The sequence below is a fragment of the Esox lucius genome, chromosome 1, assembly GCF_011004845.1.
Source record: "Esox lucius isolate fEsoLuc1 chromosome 1, fEsoLuc1.pri, whole genome shotgun sequence".
Lineage (NCBI taxonomy): Eukaryota > Metazoa > Chordata > Actinopteri > Esociformes > Esocidae > Esox > Esox lucius.
In genome coordinates, this window is record NC_047569.1 from 19946319 (window position 1) to 19973280 (window position 26962).

General features: G+C 40.6%; 1 protein-coding gene across 3 annotated transcripts; it reads right to left on the bottom strand.

The window, feature by feature from the left end:
- Positions 1-2925: 2925 nt before the first annotated feature.
- On the bottom strand, positions 2926-26962 carry brwd1 (bromodomain and WD repeat domain containing 1). Of its 3 annotated transcripts, none has more exons than XM_020048012.2 (41): positions 26623-26935; positions 26461-26519; positions 26338-26367; positions 26071-26130; positions 24592-24742; positions 24378-24476; positions 23463-23623; positions 23152-23373; positions 22756-22856; positions 22596-22666; positions 22277-22377; positions 21157-21197; positions 20965-21066; positions 20731-20884; positions 20326-20460; positions 20030-20158; positions 19720-19945; positions 17618-17818; positions 17215-17404; positions 16212-16302; positions 15973-16116; positions 15695-15765; positions 15402-15618; positions 15173-15289; positions 14830-14937; positions 13969-14093; positions 13786-13868; positions 12335-12446; positions 12141-12202; positions 11885-12040; positions 11549-11795; positions 11399-11468; positions 11274-11321; positions 11069-11194; positions 8359-8511; positions 7982-8151; positions 7104-7405; positions 6844-7011; positions 6289-6615; positions 6008-6154; positions 2926-5898 (listed from the first exon to the last, which is right to left on the bottom strand). In XM_020048012.2, exons 1-41 carry the CDS (start codon positions 26657-26659, stop codon positions 4511-4513), a joined length of 6702 nt encoding a protein of 2233 aa, XP_019903571.2. In that variant the 5' UTR covers positions 26660-26935; the 3' UTR covers positions 2926-4510. The 3 variants fall into 3 exon arrangements, with proteins under 3 accessions (XP_019903571.2, XP_010884066.2, XP_034147335.1); XM_010885764.4 differs by having other exon boundaries at positions 6289-6531; positions 26623-26932; XM_034291444.1 differs by lacking the exons at positions 2926-5898; positions 6008-6154; positions 6289-6615 and having other exon boundaries at positions 6891-7013; positions 7105-7405; positions 26623-26962.

The following is a 26962-nucleotide window of genomic DNA, read 5'->3' on the forward strand; positions in this document are numbered from 1 at the left end:
GTGAATACATAAGTAACACTAAACCTGAAGCAGATATTCTGTGAGAATGTGTCGCCTGTGTGTCATTTGGCATAATGCTTTGGAAACATATATATGTTAATGTCAAATGTCAGAGGCAATCGCAAGCATTTTCTCTGGTTTTACTTAAACATGTTTTGTTCTAAACATGAAGGATCGGCCCTTATCTAAAAAAAAGTTTTTTAAAGAGCAGGACTCTGTCTGGCTTTTTAAAAATTGACAACCATCGGATTAATGCAAAACAGTATTAAACTATTTTAAAATATATTATTTGATACAAGCATAGTCTTATTCATAGACATTGAAACAGCATTTATTTAAGATTATAAACTATTTTTGTTTAATGAGAACTAAATGTATTTACATTCATAAATTTAGATATTGACATATATTCTTTCAATGTTCCATGATTCTGCTGATACGTTTCTACTAACAGGGCTACCTGTTCTCTTTCTGGCCTTTTCTAGCTTACAACCCTAAATGCAATGCATGCTGGGTAAACAACCAAAGTATAAACCATGAGACAAATACTAAGGGCCAATGCTATGCTGAATCCTATGTGGTATGGCGTACCTAGCACCTCTTTCTGTTGAGTGTGGAACTTTTTTGGAAACGTCCTTGGGGGTTAACCACTTATTTATTTGTGGACAGCAGTTGAACTGATGGGCAGCAGGGATTAACACCTACTTAAATGTGAAGGACTGTATGATTTGAGTTGTCGTTGCACCTTTAAATAAATACAAATGCTTGGAAACTTGTTGTCTGCAGCAATTCTTTCCAAGAATTTGAATTCTGTTAGATAAAAAAAGACATATGCTTTCACACCCTGTGGAGTTATACATGCTTCCCAGACAACCTCTGGTGATTTTCTTATTGAATAATTAACTCTTTGCATTCTCTGAAATGCTACTCGTAGTCACAACCATGATGACAATCCTAGTCGTTTCACCAGGCTTTTTGAATTGTTCAGGCTTTACATATTGGTGATTTACCTGTACTTGCAGCCATGGCATAAAATGGGAGGGCCCATTTGTTTGGCTTACATATAATGATGTATTTTTTCAGTCAGTGTTGTATTCAGTACTGTCGAGAAGGTTAACAGTTTTTAAACAGAATTGCATTAATGAAGGGATTCATGTTTTTTACTCTTTGCGTTTTTTTTATACAGCATTATGATTAAACCCTTTTCTGTAAAAATTGTTTGTTCTACCAACAGCCAATCCCTGATAAAAATATTAAAACAAGTTACAGAAACCTAGGGAAATTTAAAAAGATAGTCATTAAACTGTATACGCACCCACACACACACACATCCAAAGGCAACCTGATAAAACCCATGACCAGCCCTTCCCTTACCCGTCACACTGAACCCCCTTGACCAACCCACCTTCCTCTGAGAAGGCCAAAGCCCCCATCACCAATTCCTAAGAAACACAGCCCACATGATAACCCCCTGCGCTTCTTTGGTGCGTCACATATTTCTGAAAGTCAGGGCCACCACAGGGCCAATATTGTTCTTATGCAGTCACTTGAAGCAAAGATCTAAAAAAAAAAATATACAATCTAGTGAAAATTAAGAGGCTAACTTAATCTTTAAGGGCTAACCCAAAAAGAGAAAACCGACCTCTTATTTTTAGTTTAAATCCTAGTTACCAGACACACATCCCAGGCAGCCTCATGAACCCTTCCAACCTCCGTGAGACGGGCATTCTTGAAAACAGCTTCACTTTAGAGGCAAAGTCTTCCACTCAAGCTTACACATCACCCCTCCCCTACCTTGAGAACCCCAACAACCCCAACATTATAATTGTTGTTAGGGAGTCACTTGAAGCAAAGAGCTTTAAAAAACCAAATAGGAATTAAAAAGCTAAGTTCAGCTTTGGCCAAGAGAAAACACAAACCTTATTTATGACACACACTCCCTGCCCCAAGATCCCTAAAACCAAACCTCTCTTGACCTACCCATCACCCAGACCCCCCTTGACCAGCCTCCTTCCTCTGAGCAGACCAGCTTGATCAAACCTCTACCTTTCCCAGGCTCATCTCCCCCCTGTGAGAAATGCATTTAAAAAAACATCATATACCTATGAAAACATGTACATAAATCACTTTTATTACCCAAACATCCTGGGTCAACCTCATTTTTAAAAAAAACTCCATAAAAGACAACTGTGAAGACTGGAAATTAACCCTTTTAACCTTTGACATAAGCGATAAATTATTAATCCCATAATCACCTTTTACTTCTGAAAACATTGGTTTTAACCATTTTGAACACAGCCAGATTATTGTTTCATGACTATCACCCAAATGTGAAAAGCAATAACAATAAAATGTTAGTTGTATAAAACATTTTATTGATTTAATGGCGTGCAAGATTTCAGAACTCAAAATGTTTCCAAATCAATTTCTAAGCCATACAACACATGTACTTGGAAATCTGAAAGGATTGGACAAGTTTTTGTCATATGGTAATAACTCCATCTTGCCATTTGATAAACTAGATGAGTTTCTCCATTTTGTTTATACTAATCATCTTAATTTCCTCAAGTGCATAGGGGTAAATTTGACATCTCAACCACTTAATCACTTGAAGAATTCTAGATCATGAAGGACAAAGGATTTAGGATGGATGGACATTTACTGAATGAGACAACCTCATTGAGAGCTTACTAAATTAACCAACTTGTAAAGTGTTTGTCCCATGTTTTATGAGCTGAAATAAGAGCTCGGACATTTTCCATGTACATAGATTATTCCCTTCAAGTGCACAAATGTTTAATTGACTGATATCCTTACATTAACTCAGTAAAATCTTTGAAAAGGTGTAAACTATTGGTCCATAAAGCAGAATCGGGTATGTATTAATTGTTGGAATAACATGGCATTAAATTAATAACACAAAGCAAGCTTTGAATTATGTCTTTATTTAACCAGAAAACAACCATCTGGCACTCCTAAACTGTACTGAGTAACCTTTTCCTGTGAAATCCATTTTATTAAAGTGTATGAAAAACATTAAACATTTCTATGCAATACTAGTTCAAGACCTGATCCCCCCCGCAACACGCAAAACTAAAGCATGTCAGTTGGAAATATTTAATGCAGTTTGTTATCTCTGAAAAGAAATTTAATACTGAGCGTATGCGTAACAAAACAACACTAAAATGTCTTCCCAATATGAGAAATCACAGCATTTTGCACAAGTAGTTTGTTTCCCATACTTGGCAAAAAGGTACCAATTTGTGACATGTGGTAAGACAATGCATTGTAATGTCATTCAAAAGAAAAATGTATGCTCAAATTGAAATACAGTGCAGCAAAAAAGTATTTTCCCTCTCTGATTTTCTCTATTTTTGCATATTTGCCACTTAGTCATCAGATCTACAACAAAAGGGTAATATCAGATGAAGAGAATCTGATTGAACAAACATTTAGGTACTTAATTCATTTATTTAATAAACAAAGTTATGCAACACCCAATGCCCCTGGGAAAAAGTATTTGCCTCCTTACACAACCAGAAGGACCACCTGTAATAACTACAACCAATAACCTCCTGTAAATGTCAATCTCACATCACTCTGGGGGAATGTGATATCAATCTAGATCTGAACATGACTACACCATTCCAAAAATGTTAAGTGTTTATTTTTCAGATGTAAACATCCTTAAATATCTGAACATAAACTGAAATGGAAGGGGCAAATACTTTTTCACAGCACTGTAAGCATTTGTTTGCAATAGTGATCCTCATAAACCATACAACATAAGTAATTCTCAATCACATATTTACACCTCATTCCATGACTAGAACACAAAATAATCCAAATATAAACAAAGAAATAAATGACAAAATTAAAATTAGGAATTCAAATTTGTACATTTTGGCTCATATCAACAAGTCATCTCACAAAATAGTAAAGTATCATTAATGTGAAATTACAAAAGAGTGTTGAAGTCAATGAAAGGTGAAGCTGATTTGTTTTGTTTCAGTGATTATGTGCTTGGACTGAAACTGCCATCCTTGAATTATTTGCCTCAGTTTTACAAAATAATTGTCTGAGACTGCAGTAAACTTAGTTGACCCCTGAGTTTCTAATGCAAAACTAGTGTATGAAATACCTCTTTACAGTGTTTTTTTTATTTTATTTGAACTTTTTTAAGTGCAAGCCAGCAAAGTACTCGATTAAACAGAGGTATATTAAGATAGCACCCAAGCTGACAAATCTCCCCCCAAACGGTAATTTAGCTGGCCAAATCACAAGCAAAATTGGGGGTGGTTTTGTAAATATGTGAAAACCAGCTGTTCAAATGCTTGTATTCATACATTTTATAAACTTTTTTCATAGAAAATATAAATATCCCTGAATGAAACAGATTCACAGCATTTCCTCACGAAAGGGCTCCAGTGCTAATACCATAATGCAATCAAGTGTCTTCAATGTCTCCAGTTACTCTCAGTCTCTGACTAAGTTTGCTTTGCTTAGCCCTTCATTCACTGTCGTGATGATATGTCACTGTCCGTTTGCCACGGTTTCGGGTCTTTATACGTGTTCCGCGGGCTCCTCTCTGAGGTATCCTGTACGATTCATCACTGTCTGCTTCAGAAGCATCCCTTCGATTTTGAGCATGGCGGGCAGCACCCCTTTCACTGACCCTTGACACCCTCTTGTGGCTCCTTGGCTTTGGACTGCTTTGGGACCCTGAGCTGGCAGAGGAATTCTCAGAGGCAGATGACTCTTCCTCCTCGCTTTCAGAGGAAGAACTGTGGGCACTGCTGCTGCTGCAGCTTTCCTTGCGCTTGCGCTTCTGTCGCACCAACGTTCTCTTCTCTCTGGGACGCTCCATCTCCTCATCTTCCTGCCCATTACTTTCCGGGTCTTCAGACTTCGATCGAGATGCTTTTTTGGGATGTTTGGTGTTGGGTCTTTTTGTGTCCTTATCTTCACAGTTGCTGTCAGGCGTGGGCATGCAATGTTTCTTTTCATCTGGGTTGTCTTCAGAGTCTGACGTGTAAATGCGCTTTCTCTTGGAAGAAAACGATTTTGAATTAGTTGAGGCTTTCCTTCTTTCGCGTTGACGTCCATCTTTATTCAAGGCACCATTGCTCTTCACATTCTTGAGGCTGCCTTGCAACTCAGAGTTCGAGTCCTCAGAGTCTTCATTGATGTATTTTTTTTGCGGTTGGGCTCGAAGGCAAATTCGTCTGCTAGGGTGATGTTTCACCTCCCCATCAGATTCTTCCTCTGAGAAAGTGTGTGGTTTCCTCCTTGCTCTCCTATTTGGTACATCATCCTCTTCACTCTCTGAAGCACACTCTTTGTGAAACTGTCTTTTGAGCTTGTTCCTGTTTCGTAACTGATGTTTTTTCAAAGATTCTCCCTGAGATTCTTCATCTGAGAGGTCGCTGTCTGCTTCATTGTAGTCTTCCTCCTGCCCGTCCTCCTCATCTTCTTCACACTTCTGTCTTTTCTTCCGAGAGCTTGATCTCTTTGGAGTTTCAGTGATTTCCTCTGATTCAGCACTATCCTTTTTGTGGGTTGAGGCAGATGTTTGTTCTTGGCTTTTTGATGATAATTTAAATTTTTTCTCAGAGTCTTTATGTTCTTTCTTCACCTTTCTCCCATTTTGGTGAGGGTGTCTTTGGGCAATGTGGTTTCCGTCATCCTCTTCTGAGCTTTCCAGATGATTGCATTTTCCAGAATTCTCTTCTTCCACATCACTGTAAGATCTACTTTTGCTCACAGCAGCTGTTTCAATACTTCTGGAAGACTGAGTCACAAGAGCAACTTCCTCTTCTCCACCATCTTCATGCTCTTTCTCTGAGTTACTGTCAGTCTTTTGACGTTTTGTGCTGTGTCCATTAACATAAGACAAATCTGAAATATAAGTACAAACATCAACACTGCATCAGAAATCTATGAACATATAGTAAAGGCAAAAATGTGTCATGACTGAATTAATTTGCAGCATGCATGTAGCATTTACCTTTGTCCTCTGTCCCTGCAGCTGGTCTGCTTGTCCTGGAGCTCTTACTCTCTCCATTCTTATGGCAATAATAGGAGGAAGCTGCACTCTCAATACTGTCCTCGTTGTTCCCTGAATCACCTGATGAATCCTTGTCTTTTTTAGAACCTAGGAAAGATAAAGCACATTATCCAGCAGTGTTTAAATCGGTTCTGAAGTCATGGCCCTTTCGTTGCCCCGGTACAGTAAACCATTGAACAACAATGGATCCAAACCAATTTAAACTGTCATTGTGTGCTTACTCTGTGCTGACTGATCATCTGATTCAGAGCTGCTCTGGATTAGGGCAGTGCGTTTGCTGAGCCGGGTCACATGGCTGCTGCTTTTTCTGCTTTGTTTGTCCTCTTCCTCAGAGGCTGAATCATAGTCTTCCTCAGAGACTTTCAGAAGCTTCATCTTGTTGACGGCTGCCCGGGCGGTCTTTCTTTTTAGAGTCCTGCGGCCCACATTCTCCTCCTCAGCCTCCCTGTAAGTCTCCGAACCATCTGATGGTGATAACTCAGAGTCACTACCACGCCACCTCTCACGTCTAGATGTTCTGCTCTGACCATTCATTGGGGCACCCCACCCTGGCCGTACACAGACACACACAGACGCACACAGACACACACAGACACACACAGACAGTTATATAATAACTAAATAAAAAATTGGCCCTGCAAAAGAGAGTTTTCAGTCCTTCCTTGACCATTAGGGCAGCTGTTTCTAACTTTTCTTCCTCTGTAAAAGACATATAGAGGACCTGTTCTTGCTTTAGTTACCTCTCCATTTCCCAGCTCTGGTACAATGGTGTTTACCTGGCCGTATGTTATGTTTCCTATGGGCAGCAGCACTGTTTCTGGTCAGCCTGGTGTTCTGGCCCCTGCTGGGGAATCGAGAAGACGAGTTGAAAGACTTCCCACCGTCCTCACTCTCCTCACCCTCATGGGATGACTCTTCTTCCTCTTCACTGTCACTCTGAGCAACTGATATAAAACAGGCATTTGATTAAAGGGTCAGCAGACATTAAGCAATGTTTGGCAGGCTGCTGTCTGTCAGAATGATGTGAAATCCTGACCTTTTTTCTTTTGTTTCTTTGCCCTATTATTTCTGGTGACTCTTCCGTTTCCTCTGGTCTCTCTGCTGATATGGTGCCGTGAGGAACCTGGGAATTTCTCCTCTTCAGAGTCACTCATCGATAACTCACTCTCACTCTCAGAGTCTGACCCAGAAGAGGCTACGGAGGAACTGTGGCTTGAGCTGTCACTGCTTTGGCTCCTCCTTTTGGCTCTCTCAGAAGCAGCCACTTCGGCTGAGGTAGATTTGGTTATTGAAGCCGTTTCTACTTTTTCCTGAGTTTTCAGAGCAGCTCTCTTTTGACTGAGGACAAATAAGAATACAATAAGTGCTGTAGGTTCTTTAAAGATGGGATCAGTTTCAACATACATTTATGGACATATAAACGGTTTGTATACTGCAAATGTCTACAGTAGCACTTCTTGAAATTGACTTAGAAATGCCATATGAGCATAGTCCAACTATTGCACCCCATGAGAACCAAAAATAAAAGCGTATTTTACAACAATATTTTGGTTGCAGGTTGACAATAGTGACCTCTTCTCTACATTTTTTTATTAAAAAATACCACTGTAATTAAGTCCACCTTGTCTACACAATATTTAAAAATAAAATAATAAAAACTGCTTACATAACCATGCATAAGATCAATAAAACAACATTTCGAAGGTACCATGAGGAATGTGATGAAAGAAACACACCGATACAATCTACAAAAACACCACTTTCAGTTGTATTGTTGTAATTCACATTTGTGGGACAGTATCAGTTTTAAGTTATGTTTTCTGTGGACCCAAGAAAGAGAAGCTGCTGCATAGGCAGGAGATAACAGATTACTCCTAAGTAGTTGTGTCAGCTGTAAAAGTGGTGACATCATACCTTATGATGTCACCGCTGGGTTCTGCAGACTCCTGATGCTGAAGCTTCTTTCGGAACCTCTGGCTGCGGCGGAGCTTCTCACTGCTCTTGATGGCGGTTTTATATTCCGATATTATTGTTCTTATTCGCTCTTCAAAAAATGCAGAGAGCCGCAGTGTCATACTGTAGATCTGGGGACAGATGAGATATAAATCTGTAGGGCACAGCAACTTGGCATCAGGTCCTAGCCACTAGACTGACGACCATCCAGAACATGGCCAGATTTCAAGCGGTTGTTAAAGAATCAACCCAATATACGAATGCAGAATCGTACTTTTAGATTTAGGAATGTTAGTATTGTATTGGAATTACGTATATGGTTGGAAAAACGGAAATACCTTTGAGCGCTTGTTTGGCGTGTAGGCTTTAGCGTTGGCAAATATCAGACGTGTGTCTTTGCAGAGCTCCATTGGGTTTTCATAGTGGTCCTCCTCAAGGGTCTCCTTTACCGACCCAAAGTCCATGGGCGTATCAATGATGCTAAGGTAGTCCTGCAAACAGATGTAAGACACTAGGCAGGGTTCAACATTAACGAAGGCCCACTGGCCCGGGGCAGGTAAGACCTAACGTCGGGCCAGTAGACAAAGACAGACACTGGCCAGTGCTCAATTTCCCCAATTACATTCATAGTATCGTATTAAACCGTTTGCTTGTCATCTTTGTAACTCTTCCTGTTTTGATTTTCACTTGTTCTCGCACTTGTTCCCTCTGAGTGGTATAGTACCAGTGTCATCTTTTTGACCAATAATATTAAATGGCCGTTTTGTCCAACCATAGTTCACAGTGCATTCTAGAGCAGGACCCAAATATAGTATCGTACAAGATCATTTTTGTTTTTGTGTTAAGAACAGGTTCCATGGGTCAAAAACGATTATGGCAAAGGACACCTGGTAAAGCAGGGTAGTTTATGAAGGGAACGAACAACAACCGAAAACCTGCTCTGAAGTCCCTGCAGCATGTCACGTGTCTAGTGGCCAAACGGGCTGTTGACAATCCTGCGGCTGCACCAATGAACATCTGCCTGTCCCAAATGAATGAGGGGGCACGTAGCCAAAATGAAAAACTATTTACGACTCCCTATCATGTTGTGAAGGGAGAAACCGTTCACGGACTACATCCATGACATACTGTAGTCTGTGAATACGGAAATGGACATGGCTTGTCAACAGTAAGTGTCATGTTAACTATGCCTGCCTAAGCGCTTGCTAGCAGTGACACACAAGAAGCAAGTCAACCAACTAGTGCAAGTATTGTATTGTGCCGTATGTTACCATAAATATATTAACTCAACTATTTGATTTTCATGCTTTTATGTCAAATAAGGCAGCATCTTCATGAAAAGATGATAATGATATTTATATTAGCTAATATTTTGATAATTTATTAAAAAGTAATGATGGGCGTTGCATCATACAACTCCGGAAAATGTGAGCCCACTGCACCTTTTTCTTTCCTTTCCAAAAAAGTCAAAAAGGAAGGTTTTCAGTGAGGAATAGAAGGGTTCAAATTAAGAGACCACTGCAAATTGAATGCTTCGGTTCCTCACTCAAAACCTTTTCAACATTTGGAAAGGAAAGAAAAAGGTGCAGTCGTCTCTTTATTTTTCCTGAGCTGTATTTATGTAAACAGCAATTGCTTGTATCAGCGCTCATGTCTCATATCATATGCAAATCTATTTTCTGATGATCTTTATACATATACATACATAAACACAGCTCTGGAAAACAGCAGACAATTCCTAATTTATCATTTATTTTTTTTACTTAATGAGGTACTGATTAGGTGATTACCAGAGGCAAATCTAATTTAAAGAGGAAAAGTATAAAAACCACTGCTGTGGTCATCACTATCCTCTTGCAATAGGAACAGCTGGATGGCAAAAACAGTGCAAATAGTACCTTAAAGGTAATTTGAACAAAAAAGAACTATTCAGCATGGCAAAATAGTTGAAAAGACAAGCTTTGAATGAGGGAAAGAAGGGTTCAATTCTGGCTTTACTGGCAGATGGATACAGTGAGCATCAGGTTCCATCCTGAAAATGTCAAAGACGGCGGTTCATAAGAACAAGGTCAAGCAACAGACATTGGGGACAACAAAGCTACAGTCTGGCAGAGGGCGAAAACAACCGTCCACTGACTGAGATGACGTCAACTCATTCGAATGTCACTCAACAACCATAGGATGACATCAAGTGACCTACAAAAAGGCAGCTGGGGTGAAGTGCACGGTGAGGACGGTTCAAAACGGTCCTAGGGGCAGGGCTGAAGTCATACAAAGCTAGAAAAAAGCACTTCATCAATGAGAAGCAAAGAAGAGCCAGACTGAAGTTTGCAAAAGAACATAATGATTGGACCGTAGAGGAATGGAGTGAGGTCATCTTCTCTGACGAGTCAAATTTTCAGCTTTGTCCAACCCCTGGTCGTCTAATGGTTAGACCCACTGTGAAATTTGGTGGAGGATCGTTGATGACCTGGGGATGCATCAGCAAGGCTGAAGCATCCCCAGCCAGGTCAATCAATGTGCGGATGGAGGACCACCAGATCAAGACCCTGTTATGGCCAGCCCAATCTCCAGATTGAAAACCTCTGGAATTTGATCAAGAGAAAGATGGATGGTCACAAGCCATAAAACAACGCAGAGCTACTTGAATCTTTGGGCCAGGAGTGGCATAAAGTCACCCAACAGCAATGTGACTGACTGGTGCATGCCAAGACGCATGAAAGCTGTGATTAAATATCAGGTTATTCCACCAAATATTGATTTCTGAACTCTTCCTAAGTTAAAACATTAGTATTTCGTTGTTGAAAAATGAATATGAATTTGTTTTCTTTGCATTATTTGAGGTCTGATAACAATGAATATATTTTCTTGGTTATGTTGACCAGTTGTTATTTTCTACAAATAAATACTCTTTTTGCAGTGGTCTCTTAATTTTTACCTGAGCTCGCTTGCTCGCAAGCCCGCCCGCCCGCCCCCCGGATCCCACATTAGATCAGCAGTTCTGTCAAGGCCAGAATCACTAGAACATATCTTAGACTGTTTTCTTACGGGATACATGGAAGGATCCACAGGCTTTCTGAAGGGCTCCGAGTCCTCACACTCAAAGATATAGTTCATCAGACGTTTGCACTGACCCTTCCACGAGTCTCGGTCAGGCACCGTCTCCACAGAGCGCTGGGGAGAAAGAAGATACACAAATATAACATTCCAGCCCCTTATCTCAATAGCAAATAAAACATCTTTCACTACTTACCTGGCGCAGTCTGTGTCCAGAAGAAGGGCCTGGGGCCACATCTAGGTCCTGGGAAAGGCATTTAAAATCAATATAAGTGACACAGCCAGGTTTGAATGATTTTCTATCATGAAACTCTTATTTACCTCATCATCAGTACAGTCCATGTCTTCAATGGAATTATAGATCTCCATGATATCTGTACAGCTAGGTTGACTGACAAAATACAAAACCAACAAAAGTCAATCCGGATTCATTTATCCGAATACATTAAAACTATCTTTTGGACCACTCACTTGATGAATTTCAGAAGGACATCTGTGATAAGTTTCGCTGAATGGGCTATCTTGCTCCGTGGCTCATTGAAGGTCCGGGCATTGTGCACTATGTATCTCGCATCCCACACTAAAGCCGACAGGCGCCTATAGAACCTATTCATCAGTCTCAGTCTGATGGTGCCCAGGTCTGTAGGGTAGGCTATCACTGTGCAGTAGGTTGGGTATTGAACTATGTCCACCGGGCCAGAGAATGGAGCTACAATATCTGCCAAGGAAATAAGAGTGAAATAAGAGTAGCATCCAGCCATCTAAGGAGGAAGTATTACCAAAAGGCAGTAAAGTGAGTGTGCTTACCAACTGCGATGAGTTGGTCAATGCCTGCTATGATGCGTTCGCACTCGTCATCTCTGGTCCTCTCACCCCACTCTCCTGTCTCGGGTTTATACATGACCTCTCTCATCTCGTCACCGGTCACCGGAACCCCTCCACCTATATGTTCTGGTTGCTGGGCTGTAGAGTGAAAGCAAACTATTAACCAACCATTTACTTGAATCGTACTACACTCCTAAAGACCTTGGATTTCCAATTAGTAACATGTGTGTTAAATTACCATCCTCTGGAATAGCTTCCACGTCCCAAGGACTTAGCTTCTCAGTTTCACCATTATCCCATCTAGTAATAAAGCAAACGCACAGATGTTAGAAGCATCCAATCCACTTTAGAAGACATTAACTGTTTGGTTCTATTTTCACTGGTTTGCAGCCTTGCAGGCACAATTAAAGTAGCACTTTTGTACATTCTCACCGGACTTTGAAGCACTGGAAATGACTGTCAGGATATTCAGGCTGATAAGGTTCCTGACAAACAATGGTCCCAAACCACCAGGCATCATCTATTACTGACCGGAATCGGTCATCTGTAGTGTGGAATATTACCATTATATGCAGAGAAGATGCAGAAAATTATGTATTTACATTTGGGCTCATTCATCTAATGTGGACAATGGAATAGTGAGAGAAGCCCCAGAGGAGAAATGTATTATTAACCTTACACACTCAACCCATCTTCCCATACAGGGGTTGAAAATGAAAGCTTCAACTGGAATGCTGTAACGTACAGTATTACACTATAGAATCTATAGTAAAGATTACCTTGAAGAAGCACCTGATATTTAAAAGGTTCCTTGAGTAAGTAAATTAAAATTATACAGAAACTGTACAGTTTGGACAGGTCTGTGGCCACTTGGAACACCAATTAATTCTCACCTAATCTGTTCAAATAGTTTTTACTTATGTTGCAAATAACCAAACATATTGGTCAGATGCATGGCATGCAGTGACTGTGCATAGGCAGAGAGCTCCTGTACATTTTTTTGTTGTTACATTTTTATTTTGTTAGGCTCTTATATTTTGTCTTATGGTTTTCAGTAGCTAAATAGGTATAGTAATTGCGATCCACATCGGTTTATGGTTTATGACTTAAGTGTAAAAGTTCTTAGTTTGCATTTAGATTAACACCTTCTGGGTTATTTAATGGCTTCCTAATGGGTTTTTCCAGCAACAATGCATGACAAAGAGTCCGAGAACACACATGTTTGAAGCAGGCTACCATTACTGAGTGAGTGGGAACAAATAACTTAATCTTGTACAAGACTGAGACAATGGCTACAGAAAAGTTGCCGGATGTCGTGGTGCGGTTCTAGGATGTCGTGGTGCAGGTCTAGGATGTCATGAATGGAGAGTAAACTGTCCTGCCTGCCTACCAATGGTTGACTGCAATCATTTGTTGACAAACCCCTCCCTTGGCTTAAGCAATGTGGATCCCTTTAAACTGTCACTTAAACTCCATCTTGTACAAGGCTGTGTCAAACACTCTGGAGAAGTTGCAGTCAGACAGTGCGGATCGCAAGGCACCATTAAGACACTTTGAATAGAGAACAAATGTTGATGGCTACCTGACTCTGGACACAATGTTGATAATGCTCATTTATTCTTTCCAAGCGCTTTGAAATTATTTTAATGAAAGCTATAGAAGATCATTATTAAGTCCCTGAATATCCATATTCTTTACTGAATGTATCCAGAGTATTTCCAGATGTAATTTTTGAAAAAAATCAACAGCTTAACATGTGATTAAGGTTATTAAGTATCTCCAAAGGGTTTTCTCTCAATTGCTAACATGGTGATGAAATAATTTTAATTTATTCTGTTTGTCACATATAAGCCCATTTCCACAAGTGTAAAATCTGAACCTACTTGGCCGCCAGACTCTATTGCGTGCTTCATCATAACTCTGTCGAAGCACAAGGAAGTCAATCACATCTGGCATGTCATGGTATCTGAGGAAAGATGTACACAAGTCAATAAATGTTTTTGGCAATGTCTGAAAATGTACACCGATCGATTGTTAGACAAATTAATTGTTTTTTCATTACTTACTTGACATAAAATGATTTCTCTGTGATTTTTCCAGTGCCATGGTCAATGAGGGTGAGTTTCAGGCGACACAGTGTCGGAGGGCATACTTCATACTTGATCCCAGTTATTTTAACAAACTCTTGGTCCTGTAGAGAGATGGCAAAGAATTGTATTCCTCAATGCCTTCTAACCAACATTTTATATTATACATAAGCCATTTAACAATGTGTATAATTTATTCTCCATGTGGAAGTTGGTGAATTGCAGCAACAACAGTTCAAACTCCAACCAACTGTACATCCTACTCTTCACACACAAGTTATTGTTGTACGTTCACTTTTGATTAAAAAGCTGAATTTATGCGATGTCTTAAAGCTATTTCATAGGCATATAGATGGCAATTTTGTTCTACACTATGAAGTGCTTGTTTGTCATAGGAGTTAACCGTGTAGAATTTAAGCGACAGGAATTAGAGGGAGTTCTCTTGCCCTGGTTGATCACTGGTTGTCTGGTTGTCAATGAGCTTCAAAGACGTGAACACGTTTCTTAGCGATGCCGATGGAAGAGGGGGAGGGCGGAGCTTTCACATTTGACAACAGAAGCCAATCCAGCATCTGCTGTCCAATGGAAAGTCTGCATTATAGGAAGTGCTTTCGAGCGCACCCAAAAATAACATCTGTGTGGTAAATATTGCAAATATTGTTTTGCAATATTGCAAAACAATAACACCATCACTGCTGTTATATTATGGAAATTCTGATATCACCATGCAGAAACCACATATTGTTGCTTTAAAAACAACCTTTTTAACAGCTATAACAAAGCCCTTTTCTATTGCATCAGTTATTTTAGGTTGGAGCAGAGTGGATGTGAAGTTCTTACCCTCAGCTCCATCTTCCTCCAGGGCTGTTTCTCCATGTTAATGGGGTACAAGTTGTTTCGGCTCACTGCTTCCACATATGCCTCATGACCCTGGCGGAAATATATCACCTGAGAGAGAAATAAACTGTATTCAGAGCCCAGAGACATGCATGAACAAAAGAGGGCAGGATTGGGCTCAATTGAAATTAAATTCTGGAAGTACACTGAAAATTTAAATGCATGACCCCTTCAAATACTATTTTGGAAAACAGTTCACTTTCTGATTTGACTGAAATTTAACTCCAAATGGAAGCGACCGCAACCCTGCAACACAGTATGAACGCCACATGCTCCAGTTACAAACCTCATCACCCATTTGTGGTACGAAGGGAGACTTCCTGGGAATTACATCAGTGATCCATGCTGAGGGTCTGAACTCATTGGACACTTCTCTGTTGATCGATGGCCTGGCTTTAGGCCGCTAAGTGAAAGCAATGAAAATGAAGACTGATTCAACATTCAATGAGGAAATCAAAATAAAATGACTTTGTATAAACCCAGAGCAAGACACAAGCACTTGCAAGGAGGCTAACCTTGGGTGTCTTGCATTTGGTCTTTTGGGATTTCTGCTTGCTCGTTTGAGTAGGTCGTTCTTCCTCATCACTTTGCTGCTTCTCCTCGTCTATGTTATCTTCCTCCTCTGAGCTGCTGAGCTGGCGGCGAACTCGTTTCCGTGATGAAAGGGTACTTGAGGGCTGCAGGTTGATTCCAGCGTCTGCAGTCCAGTCGGAGTATTCACTGGATGAGTGGCTGCCATGGGCAACACTAGGTTAGCATATAAACAAGGAAACAACAAAGCAGGAACTCAAAAGAAAACATTCTGTACCTTGAGCTGTCACTTCTCCATTCCTCTTCCTCATTGGAGGAATCTAGTTCACTGCCTTCCATGTCATGGTCCTAAGATTAAAGATAATATTAGTCATCAATTTCACAAAAAGGCTAAGACAAATTCTAATGTCCTTCTAATGTCCCACCAAATTGGAAATATGCAGAGGAGGTGAACAAGATCAAGATATATCACTTTCAACAATATTCTAAAAAGCTTGATATTATCATAGGGACATGCCAAAAACAAGTCTTATCACAATGGTTTGTAGAATTGACCTCTGATGATGCAGTCTCCTCTCCTTCTTCACAAGAGAACTCAATGAATTCCTCCACAACACCATCTCTGCCCTGCTGGAAGGTTTTTTGTTTTTTGCGGTACTGTGCTCGTTTAACACAAGGTAGTTCATCATCTGAATCGTCCTGGGAGTAAAAGCATACGTAATGTAGGAAAAACATCAGAACACTGTACAAACACTTTAGTCAAGATTTTGTTATGAGAAAACATTTTTACTTACTCTACAACTGCCGTATGTCACACGTCGTTTCTTTGCATTGTATAAGGCTATCTCATCCTCTCCTTTCGCAATTCGGAATTTATCCTGGCAGCTACAAATATACAGATGTATTGTTTTATTAAAAGATATTTAATTTAAATGACAGCCCAATAGGAACAACAGGTTACAGCGTTGGTAGATTTGACCGCAATACCAGACATTGGTACATTTACAAATGTAACTTACAATTATACTACAGTAGACTAGTTCAGTATCTTCAGCATCAGCATTTGGGACTCAGAATGTCCAGAAACAAAAAACGTTCTCCTGAAACTAGACACTAATGTATTTGTCCTCTTGCTCAGTTGTGCCCCAGGGCCTCCCACTTCTTTCTATTCTGGTTAGACCCAGTTTGTTCAGTTCTGTGAAGGCAGTAGTATACATTGTTGTATGAGATCTTCAGATTCTTGGCAATATCTTGCATGGAAAAGCCTTAATTTCTCAGAACAAGAATAGACTGATGAGTTTCAGAAGTTCCTTGTTTCTGGACATTTTGAACTAGTCTGAAGGCCAGTTTTATTGCTTCTTTAACCAGCACAGTTTCAGATGTGCCAATACAATTGTAAAAGGGGCTTTATAAATAAACTTGTATTAGCAAACAACGTGCCACTAAATCACAGGAGCGTTGGTTGCTGATAATAGTGAAGACATCAAACTATGAAACACATGGAATCATGTAGCAACCAAATGTTAAACAAATCAAAATACACCCTTTGCCTTGAAGACAGCTTTCCACCTTCTTAGCATTTTCTCAACCAGACTCATTAGTCACTTGGAATACATTTTAATGAATAGCTGTGCCTTGTTAAAAATTAGTGGAATTTCTTAATACGTCCTTATTCCATAAGGAAGCACAGATTTACATTCCCGATAACAGCAAACATCACTGGTCATACCGTCCCCAAACCAGCCTGGTACGGTCCCGGCCCCAACAACCATGTAGACGATCAGCCCTCGGTCTCACCTGTACAAGCTGGATGAGAGCTCAGGCACCACAACCCTGCGTCTCCAGGCTTGCAAGTCCCTCTCTGTGGCAATCTGACTGCGAGGGGCATTCTGGTGCATCTGTCTCACTCCCTCCACCTGTCCACTGCGCCGCAGACCCACGTTAGGGGACGACTGCATGTCAGCTGCACCGCGCTCATTCACCGACACTGGTGGAAAAAGGGGAGGGCAAGGAAAACGACCTTACGGATTGTCCCGGACCCAATCACTTGTACAACCAGCGAGAATATACATGTTTTTCCATGTACGTTGGTTAATCTGTGTGCAGTTGATGATGCATTTGGGAACTTGAGCCAAATCATGCCCAAGGCCGTGCTGCCACATGGTACTACACATCATAATAATGACAGTGTGTCGGGTACCTCTGCGTGGGGTGCTGGGCGTTGGAAATGCCGGGCCCTGTACTTGGACCTCTGCTGGCGCAGCTGCTCCTTGTCTGCTCTGTCTGTCCTGCTGCTCTTGCAGCTGTCTGATGGCGTTGTCCAGAACACTGCGTTGGGCTGTGGCCTCCTCATGGTCCGTGGTGAGCTGACTGATCACCTGCTCCATCACCTCGCCATCACCTAAGAGGGACAACAGTGCGGGAGGGTTAAGAGTCTGAAAGTGAAAACAGACAGCATTTCCAAAATCTTTAACTTTTAGCTAAATATGTTCAAGCACACTGCACAGGATTATTTGATACACCTTTAAAAATTCTCTCAAGTGTGGGCATGATAAACTTCATGTTTTCAAACTTATGATACTCTATGTTATTCCCCGACATTGTAAGACATTTGTGGATATTCTAAAGCAATGAAAAGTGGGAAAGTAGATCAGTATGCACAAATAATAACTGAATAAAAGTGTCAGTTTTAAAACTAACAAAGACCTGTCCACCATAGCCAGTCAGAACTACAGTAATGCTATATGCAAAAAAGCAATTTGTTATCATATTCACTTTTGAACTGAAATGTGTTTACAGGCAGAAGGAAGAGCTCAACTATAGATCACTAGAAAGTATCAGTTAAAGCCACAAAATGTTCAGGGAAATATTGCAAATATGTCAACACCACAGTCGTGCTCTAACATTAGGTAACATGCCAGTCTTGATCAATTGACCATGAACAGGCAGGCGGTGCTCCCTCAGTTGTGCATGTAAATACATGATTATCAACTAGCCAGCAATGAGCTAAAACCGAGGAACAAGGAACCTGCAGAAAAAACGTAATGCATTTTTTCAGCTTGTAGTTGGCTGTCAAAATGGCACTCCCGCTGCTGTAGCCTGCCAGCCCACGTGTAATTCTGTCCCAACTTGGTTCCAATCCATTATGACAGCTGAATAGGAACCTGCATTTCTAACTGCAGGGCCCATTTGAACGAGGCCAACACATTTGATTGAAGAAAAGAGATGCACATGGAAACTGTGGATAGCATTCACTTAGTTCAATATACAGTTGCTAGTTAAAGTTATTTAGATTTCCTACTAGCTAACTTCTTTGACTAGGTTACTTTACAAGATGTCGCAAACAAAAACTATACTGGAAGGGAAAAAAGTAAAATAATAAAATTGCTGGCTTGCACCAAAATTAGACCAGCTTGACAGATTAGTTTTTCCTGCCAAGTAGTCAAAATGCTATTATCGTTCCAGTACCTCCAAACCCACCAGCTCCAGTCCTCTCAGAAGCCCCAATATGTTCTGGGACCTCCCGATATACAAATTAAGCACTACACCCACTGACACAGATGGTAGTTGCACTGGGCAAACAAAATGTATGTGTGCTCAAACTGAATTTGAATGTAGTATTAGTAATACTAGTCAAATAAATACTAGGCAAGCCTAGTTCAGCCGGCCCACAAAAAAGTGAGTTGATTGCTGTTGCCCTCCCTGGAGGTGAATCCGGGTCTAACCTCCTGATATTTATTTGAATATTTAGCTAGACACCACTAAGCATTGTGTTAAACTGACTAATGTTTCCCTTTTAAGTTTACCTCCACCCCAAATAGCATCTATGAGGTTTTGCCACTGGCCATTTTAACAGCTTTTTAGCCATTTGGGAATTATATGGATACAATAACTATCAATATAAGTGACAATAACTGACTTTTTCGTCAAGTGAAAAGACAAGAGAATCGTGTAGCCAGCGAAGTATTTGTCTATCCTGAACAAATCCTAATATCCAGCAGAACTGTTTTAATTTAGGCTTCCTATAACATAGCTGCAGAAGGTTGTAGCCAGCAAAGTTTGTCTGTCCTTAACAGATCCTAAGACATAATGTGTTTTGACGGTGATGGGAGTCGAACGCGGGACCTGTTGTTCCATAGTCCATGTCTCTAACCACTACACTATTTAACAAAGAGTAGTCAGTCAGTCAGTAAGAGACATTTGCTGTTCTATGCTGGCTGCGCTTACGTGGTCTGGCAAAAACAGAAAAGAAAAAAAAAAAAACATATGTCAGTTCTAAGCAGGCAGGTATAGGTTTCATACTTGTGGCAACATATCCCAATTGAGGCACCAGGTGTTCATCTGCAATGTTCTCCCTTCCAGGGACCAGCCGCTGGTATCTAGGGGGATGAGGGTTCCCATCCACATCTACTAGGAAGGGAGGGGGCATGAGATGGGGTGCCTGTTGGGTCTGCTCATCCAATACAAAACCGTTGGCATCCCGGATCAGTGGCCGGTAATCAGTGTGGAAAAACACCTGATCTGGAAGCTAGACAGACAGACAGACACAATCTTGATTAAATAAATAAAATTTAAAAAAATAAACACTTCCTTGTAGGAGCACCATCATTACCTTCTCATATGGCTTGGAACTCCCAAAGCCGAAAATGAGTAAGTGGCCATGGGAGTCTGTGCAGGCAAAGCGCTGGCCATCTGGAGTAAACTTGCAATCAAAGACAGCACCATGACCCTGGCCCTCAATCTGTTATGGGGACAAACATCAAGATAGCACCCAAGTTAGAGAACTGTTGTTGCTGTAAGTCTTCAGTGATGGCTCTTCCACGGATGTGTCTCATGGAGTTTGAATACAACAAGAAACATCAACTCATACATAGGACAAATCTAACACCTGACTAGTTTCTTCCTTACCATGTTGAAGTAATGAGTAGTCTTTGTGCCCCGGACAATGTCCCAGATGAAGAGGTTTCCATCGTGGCCAGCAGACAGCATGATCCTGGGATCTGATGGATGGGGCTCCAGGACAAACACTTCATCCTCATGGCCCTGAAAGCACATCACACAGCTAGAGTCAGATCACTGATGACTATTTTACTAAGTCACTTGCCAAAAACGTAGGAAATGCTCCAGAACAGAACGTTTACAGTAACACACAGTAGCAAGGACGAAACAGTAGAAATGCTATAATATACTTGTAACCCAAGAATCTAGGAATATTGTTAGGACTATAGATACAATCTAAATGTATCTATGCCAGATAAAAATGTCCTCCGTAATATTCACCAAAATGGAGTGTAAGAATGTGGTTGCCCCTACTTTGAGGATATGTAGCAGCTGGCCCGTGTAGGAGTTCCACACTTTGAGGAGATGGTTGTTGACCGCTGTGATGACCGTGTTGTCATGACGATCCCACGCTACCATGGTGACCTTGGGCTTGAAGAAGCTATCCTCATCATTTGATTGTTCTGAGCTGAGGGAAAACATACATATAAGCATGTATATGCCAGCGCAGGTATATGCAACGATGCAATCAAGCTGTTCATTCTTTACCCTGGTAAAATGGCATTCATGTTCAGCAGAAGGCTCCTCCACTGCTGACGCTGAGTCAGCCTCCAGATCCGTGCTGTGCCATCGCGACTGCCACTCACAAACCTACGAAAGGGCAAAACCATAACATTTGGTTTAGATATTCCTTAAGTCATAATGTAAAGCTGCTGGGCTGAACTTAGACCAATCACATACCTTTCTTCTGAGTGGCAAAACTGAATGCTGTCGACCTTGTCCTATAAATTAGAGCAGATATTGGCAACACTGAATACAGTATTACAGCAGTGTAGGCATTGTAGTAGATTTAAGCTTGAATGGATGAAATTGTGTTTTATGAAGTCATTCTTTCTTTGTGTTCAGCTTATCGCTGCTAGTTTTCTGCCAAAATATTGGAAACACTTTAGTGGGTGACAAAGTATACTGAAAGCAATACATTAACATCCCACCATAGCAATCTCAGTGATTGTTTGACACTAACAAAGACTGCTCAACTTGCAATATGCCATAGCTGACTCAAAGACGAGACCTGTACCCAATATAATTTGCTAGGTTACAATCCAGTCAACCAATACAGAGGAGGTGGAGAAGGCATGCCTGAATAGGAGCTGCAGCCGGTCTACTGTCTGGCTGAATTTTCTTTCTGCCTGCATCATCAATTCTGCATCTGCTCAACCTCAAACTGACTGCCTTTACAAAACAAAACTTATATAGCAGTGAAACACCATCAGCCATAAACTGCCTGATATTTTCATCAACAAGCATTTTTGGCTTACATGCCTGAATAGATTTGTTTATTGCACCATTTTGAAACTAGTATGTAAAAATAACTAAATTGCTAAATGCTTGCCTGAAAAATATTTATGCAAGCCACACCACCTAACTTACAGGTCTAACTAGACAATTGGTTTAAGCAAAGCATGAAAGCCAGTGGTTACCAAACATGCCTTGACTGAGTAAAAGATGTCAACTAGAGCAAAAGCACAATTTTCACTGAATGTTACCAAGCTAGAGATCGGCCATATTTTTCTGCTCCTCTAAGCTGGAGGGCAAAACTTCAGCGGTTCTTGTGAATTCCATTTATTATAATCAACTCATGTTCTGCCCATTCTTTCTACAGTACAAAATGACTGTATTTTTCATGTTAGCTGAACTGCTTCTGGCAACCATCCTAATAGTTCCAGACACATAGAACCTATGTTGAACCACCCTTCTGGGAGCTTTTGATGGCCAAACGCCTCATTAAGAGAATGTTGGTGTTTCCTTTATTTTGGAAGAAACCCTTATGTGATTGTTCATCTGCTCATTAAAGCCTTACCGTGTGTTCATGAAGCTCTGATGTTTTTTCAGGGTTCCCACCTCCCAGGTAATATATTCTGATGACATCATCAGTACTTCCCGTCGCTAAGAACATGCCACCTAAAATATTTTATAAAACAAAACTATAAATATTTCCCAATTTGGTTCAGAGCCTCTTTATACCCATGCTGAAATAATGTGTGGAATTGGTAAAAAGCTGGATGAATACTACGTGTCAGCTATGACCACTGTAATGGGCACTGTATGTTTATTTGTAGAAATCCAATTAAAAGTGTACAGCATTTCTTTACACTAAACTAGTATCCTGACATTCTCACCTGGACTGAATGATGAGCACACCATCTGAACTCCCGGTCTGGGCCTCTCTGTAAACTTGTGTGGGCGATCACTTTAGGGAGAGTATTTATTTTAGAGTATTTATGTCATTGTAAGGATGCAAGTATTATCTTTATCAAATGACCAGTAGATGGAACTCACCTAAAATGTATGTTATTGACATCCCACTGCCAAAAGCAGATGGTTGCATCAGTTCCAGTGGACACCAGGTATCTCTTTGAGCCCTTGGCAAATGGTGAGAACTGACAACAGACATAATTGAACATGTTAAAGCTGGTCTATATACACACGGCACCAAAACCTACACCAAGAGACATCGACAACACAGAGCAATCAGACCAGTGGTCCACTGTGAGATGCAGTGGTAATACAGATCCATCTATATAAACTGTGGGCTAGATAAGTGTGGTGGTCATTCCGTGGTGTCCTATATTGGCAAAACTGTGGACAGCATTAAATTACATATGCATAACCCCAGCTAACAAGACAGTCAAATAAACAGAACATGACTGTAGGAGGGATACGGAAGCACCTTACCTGTAAAGAGGTAATGGATCCACTGTGCCCCAGTAGGACAGCCATAGGGGCGCAGGTACGAAGGCACCAAACTCGGATGGTTTTGTCACAGCTGCCAGCTGCTATCAAGGTATTCTCAAAGCTGACAGCCAAGTCTGAGATCTCAGCAGAATGTCCTCGGAGGGTGGAATGAAGTCTTCCGTCAAATGAAGACCATATCTTCACCAAACAGTCGTCTGAGCCCTTGAAATTGGGTTTGACAACAGAAGATCAGTGATGAGCCTCAGATATCCACCTACCATGATTTCCCCAAGAAATTGACAACAACTCACAGTGAAAATCCTGAGACCAGTTCGATCAAAAGCGATGCAGTAGACTGCAGAAAGATGACCCAGAATCCTCCTGTGCAGCCGAATGCGCTGATAGTTGCTCACAGGGTTCACAGTGCTGAACCGCTGCGTACCTGTTAGCTCCCTTCCTCTGTACACATACACTGCGAAGAACAAAACACTAAGATTTAAAAATACTTGATTTGCTGTTAATAACAGTAACCTTCATTTGCTGCCACCTTGCAGAGGTTTGCTAAATTACACCAACAACTGTTCACTGTAAGAAAACATCATGACCTTTGGTCATCCAGGCAACAAAAGCTGTAGAAAATATATTTTGGGACAGTTATATAAAATAAACTACTGAATATCCCTAAACTACTGAATATCTATTTTCAAACAGCATGGACTGGACAATTACTTGAGTGTACTGTGATTTTTAGCAACAAGGAAATTAGTGAAAGCACAATTACACATACTTTTAGTCATCCAGCTTACAAAGGTTTTGTAAAGTGTCATATTGATTTGCTAAACGATTCACCTTTTATCTTCAAACAACATGGATACTTTTTTTTTTGCTGTGTATTTCAGAACTTTAAAATGATTTGAAATAATACCACTATGGGATTAAAGGGCATACTGTCCAATTTAATTTAAGGGGACTTTAGGTTAAAGCATTTTAAATGACAACACATTTGGCACATACCCACCATAGTTATTATAGAGCCAAAGGAACTATAAATGTTTCACTACCTAAATACTTTGAGGTCGCTGTACAACACTAAAGAAATGATATCAGTGTGTAACTGCAGAGATCTTATCCCCATCATAATGGCTCAACAGCCAAGCAGGGATTGACAATATCAACATAAATGAAAAAAAAAAAAACATTCCAATCATTGTGTGAACAATACCAACCTAGATTTGGAGGATTCTTGCAGGTCAAAGGCATCTCTGGTGGTCTCCCTCTGTGCAGGGCAGCAAATGATGAGCCTTTCCTTCGAACACTGACATAACCTGGAAAAGGCAGAAAGACATAAGCAATTTAGTCATATACAATTTGATGTAATTTAGTGCAAAAAACATACAATTACAGCTGTGTACATAAAAAAGGAAGCTCAAAGTTCTTCACCTTTTGATGTTTGGAGTATGGACTGCCTCCCAGTTCCCAGTAGGGAATGTATGCCTGGAACACATGATGGCACCTCTTTGTCCAGAATTGGCCCAATCTGCCTACAGATCTGCAGCAAATGGTCAGGTGCAATGTGTCTGTTGGCGGCAACCTATGGGACCAAACAGTGTTGAAAATCAGCAGAAAACGCATCCAGCTTTCACTGTTGCAAGATAAACCTTATTGTAGGTCCTGACCCACTACAACAGGAAGAAGGCAACAAGGGACCCTGGGCTTTGCCAGTATGCAGTAGTCTGGATTTGAACTCCTGACCACAACCGACACATCTGCACTGCGAGACTGCAGTGCCTTTAGGGGGCAAAATCTTTCCAATGATCCCAACAGAAGTTTGGCATCTGTCTAATGTAATATTTTTAAAACTACACTGTTAGCATTTGATATATCCCCCCATACCAGGTAAGATAACCACAATGGACATTTAAAAAAAATGCACAAGTGAGCCAATCAAGCCCTTTGTTTAATGCATTCCAAAATGGCTGCTGTGGCTTGGCTACCAAGCATGCAGAAGACAAAGGCAGTAGCAAAAAGCAGTTAAGAGTTAAAACTTTTGTTATTCGGGCATGTTATTCTGGATTGAAGTATGCACAATGCAATACAAATGGTGTTGATACAAACAATGTGTGGTCTATTAGATATATTGCAAATTATTGTAAAACTTACAATAATATGAAAGCATTAACAATATGATTTGGTCATGCCCATGGTCAGATATTTTACAGCTTTCAGTCAATAAACATTCAGGACTCACATCACCTGGTTTCTAATTGCTAGGTCATAATAGTTGTGCCTATATTTCAGTACATAGGCAGTGAGCGAGCACAATACACCGTAAATCAAATTGTATTCTTTCCCTAGGGGCAAAAATATTTGTCTTTACAGAAATAGTAACGTAAATGTCCAGATATGGGGGCAGTTCTGACATAACTTTGTTTCATTGGCTTCGTTTGTACATCGGATCTCATTCCACCAGTGTGCTGTATTCTTTGTGGGCTGAACATTTTATGTAAAACACATTCCTTAACCAACGAATCACAACACAGGTCACAAGGAAACTATCGCAACGACAGCCTTTCTAGGACGTGGATTGGTCAACAAGGGTGTCCTGACGTAGCCAGGACCAGAGTCCCCACCCTATCTGCAGTACTGTACAACAGAAACATTTAATAAACGGTCCATCAAATTGTTTCTATAACAATACTATACTGTGGTAAGCTACCCAGACAGACATTATTTACATACGTCCTCCTACATTTCGGTAGAATTTAAAATCATGTCATTATTTAGCAAGAATGCCACAACGACTAAATCAGAACAAAGACTAGGTAAATGGCCCACGCATGGACACATGGCTGTCATTCAACAATAACAGATACTCGACAATGAGTTCACATTTATACCGGTAGATTATTATGGACTTACCAAATCTTCGTAAGATCTTGGATGTTCATTTCCTTGCCAGTCCAATCTGCAGGGTAAAAGCTACCAAAAATATGTATATTAGCGTAGCATTCGAAAATACTGAAGCAGCAAATAATTCATCCAGAAATTAAGTTTGTAAAAACGTGTGATGTCAAACGAGTGAGACCGTCGGGGAAACATTAAAAGTCGAGTCAAGTTCTACGTTACAGATCAAGCAGGATAGTTACATGCACCGACGGCAGAACGCCGCTGTTGCCGAATACACACCTGGTATTCTTCTAGTTCGCTCACTAGAACCTGCAATAGATTTTTTTTAAATAGGTGTTTTAGTTTAACTACCTATAAGAACAATTTTGAATAGTAAACATTTCTGTCAACAAGGTACCTCACCTCAGCCGCTCTCCGACATGGACCCGTTGTTAGATATCGCGAAATTAGGTAATATAGCTCTGTAAATGTATAGACGAAAATAGTAACCACAATTACATATCGATTAAATCAAGATGAATTTACTAATTCAAGCAATGCATCGGGGAACTAAATGCGCCTTACCCGATTCAAGGAGCGAAATATTCCGATTTTTGGCCATTGAATCGGCCGCGCTTTGGTGGGTGTACAATTTTAAACTAACTTGATGACTAGTGAGAGTATGATATATTTATTTAATTTCGGTTACACGGCTCTGACCCCCTCCACGGTTGCTCCCGCTTTCTATTCAGCTTGTTTTCAGTCGCCATTGGAAGGATGAGGCCTCAGCAATACGAGTTACTTCCGCCACAGCAGAGGAAATAGGGGGTGGGGAAGAACTCTTATTTTCTGATCGTCTACAACAAAGCCAAGCTGGCCAGCTAAATCGACTGCTATTGCTGTTGAATTCATTGAAAGGCTTTTA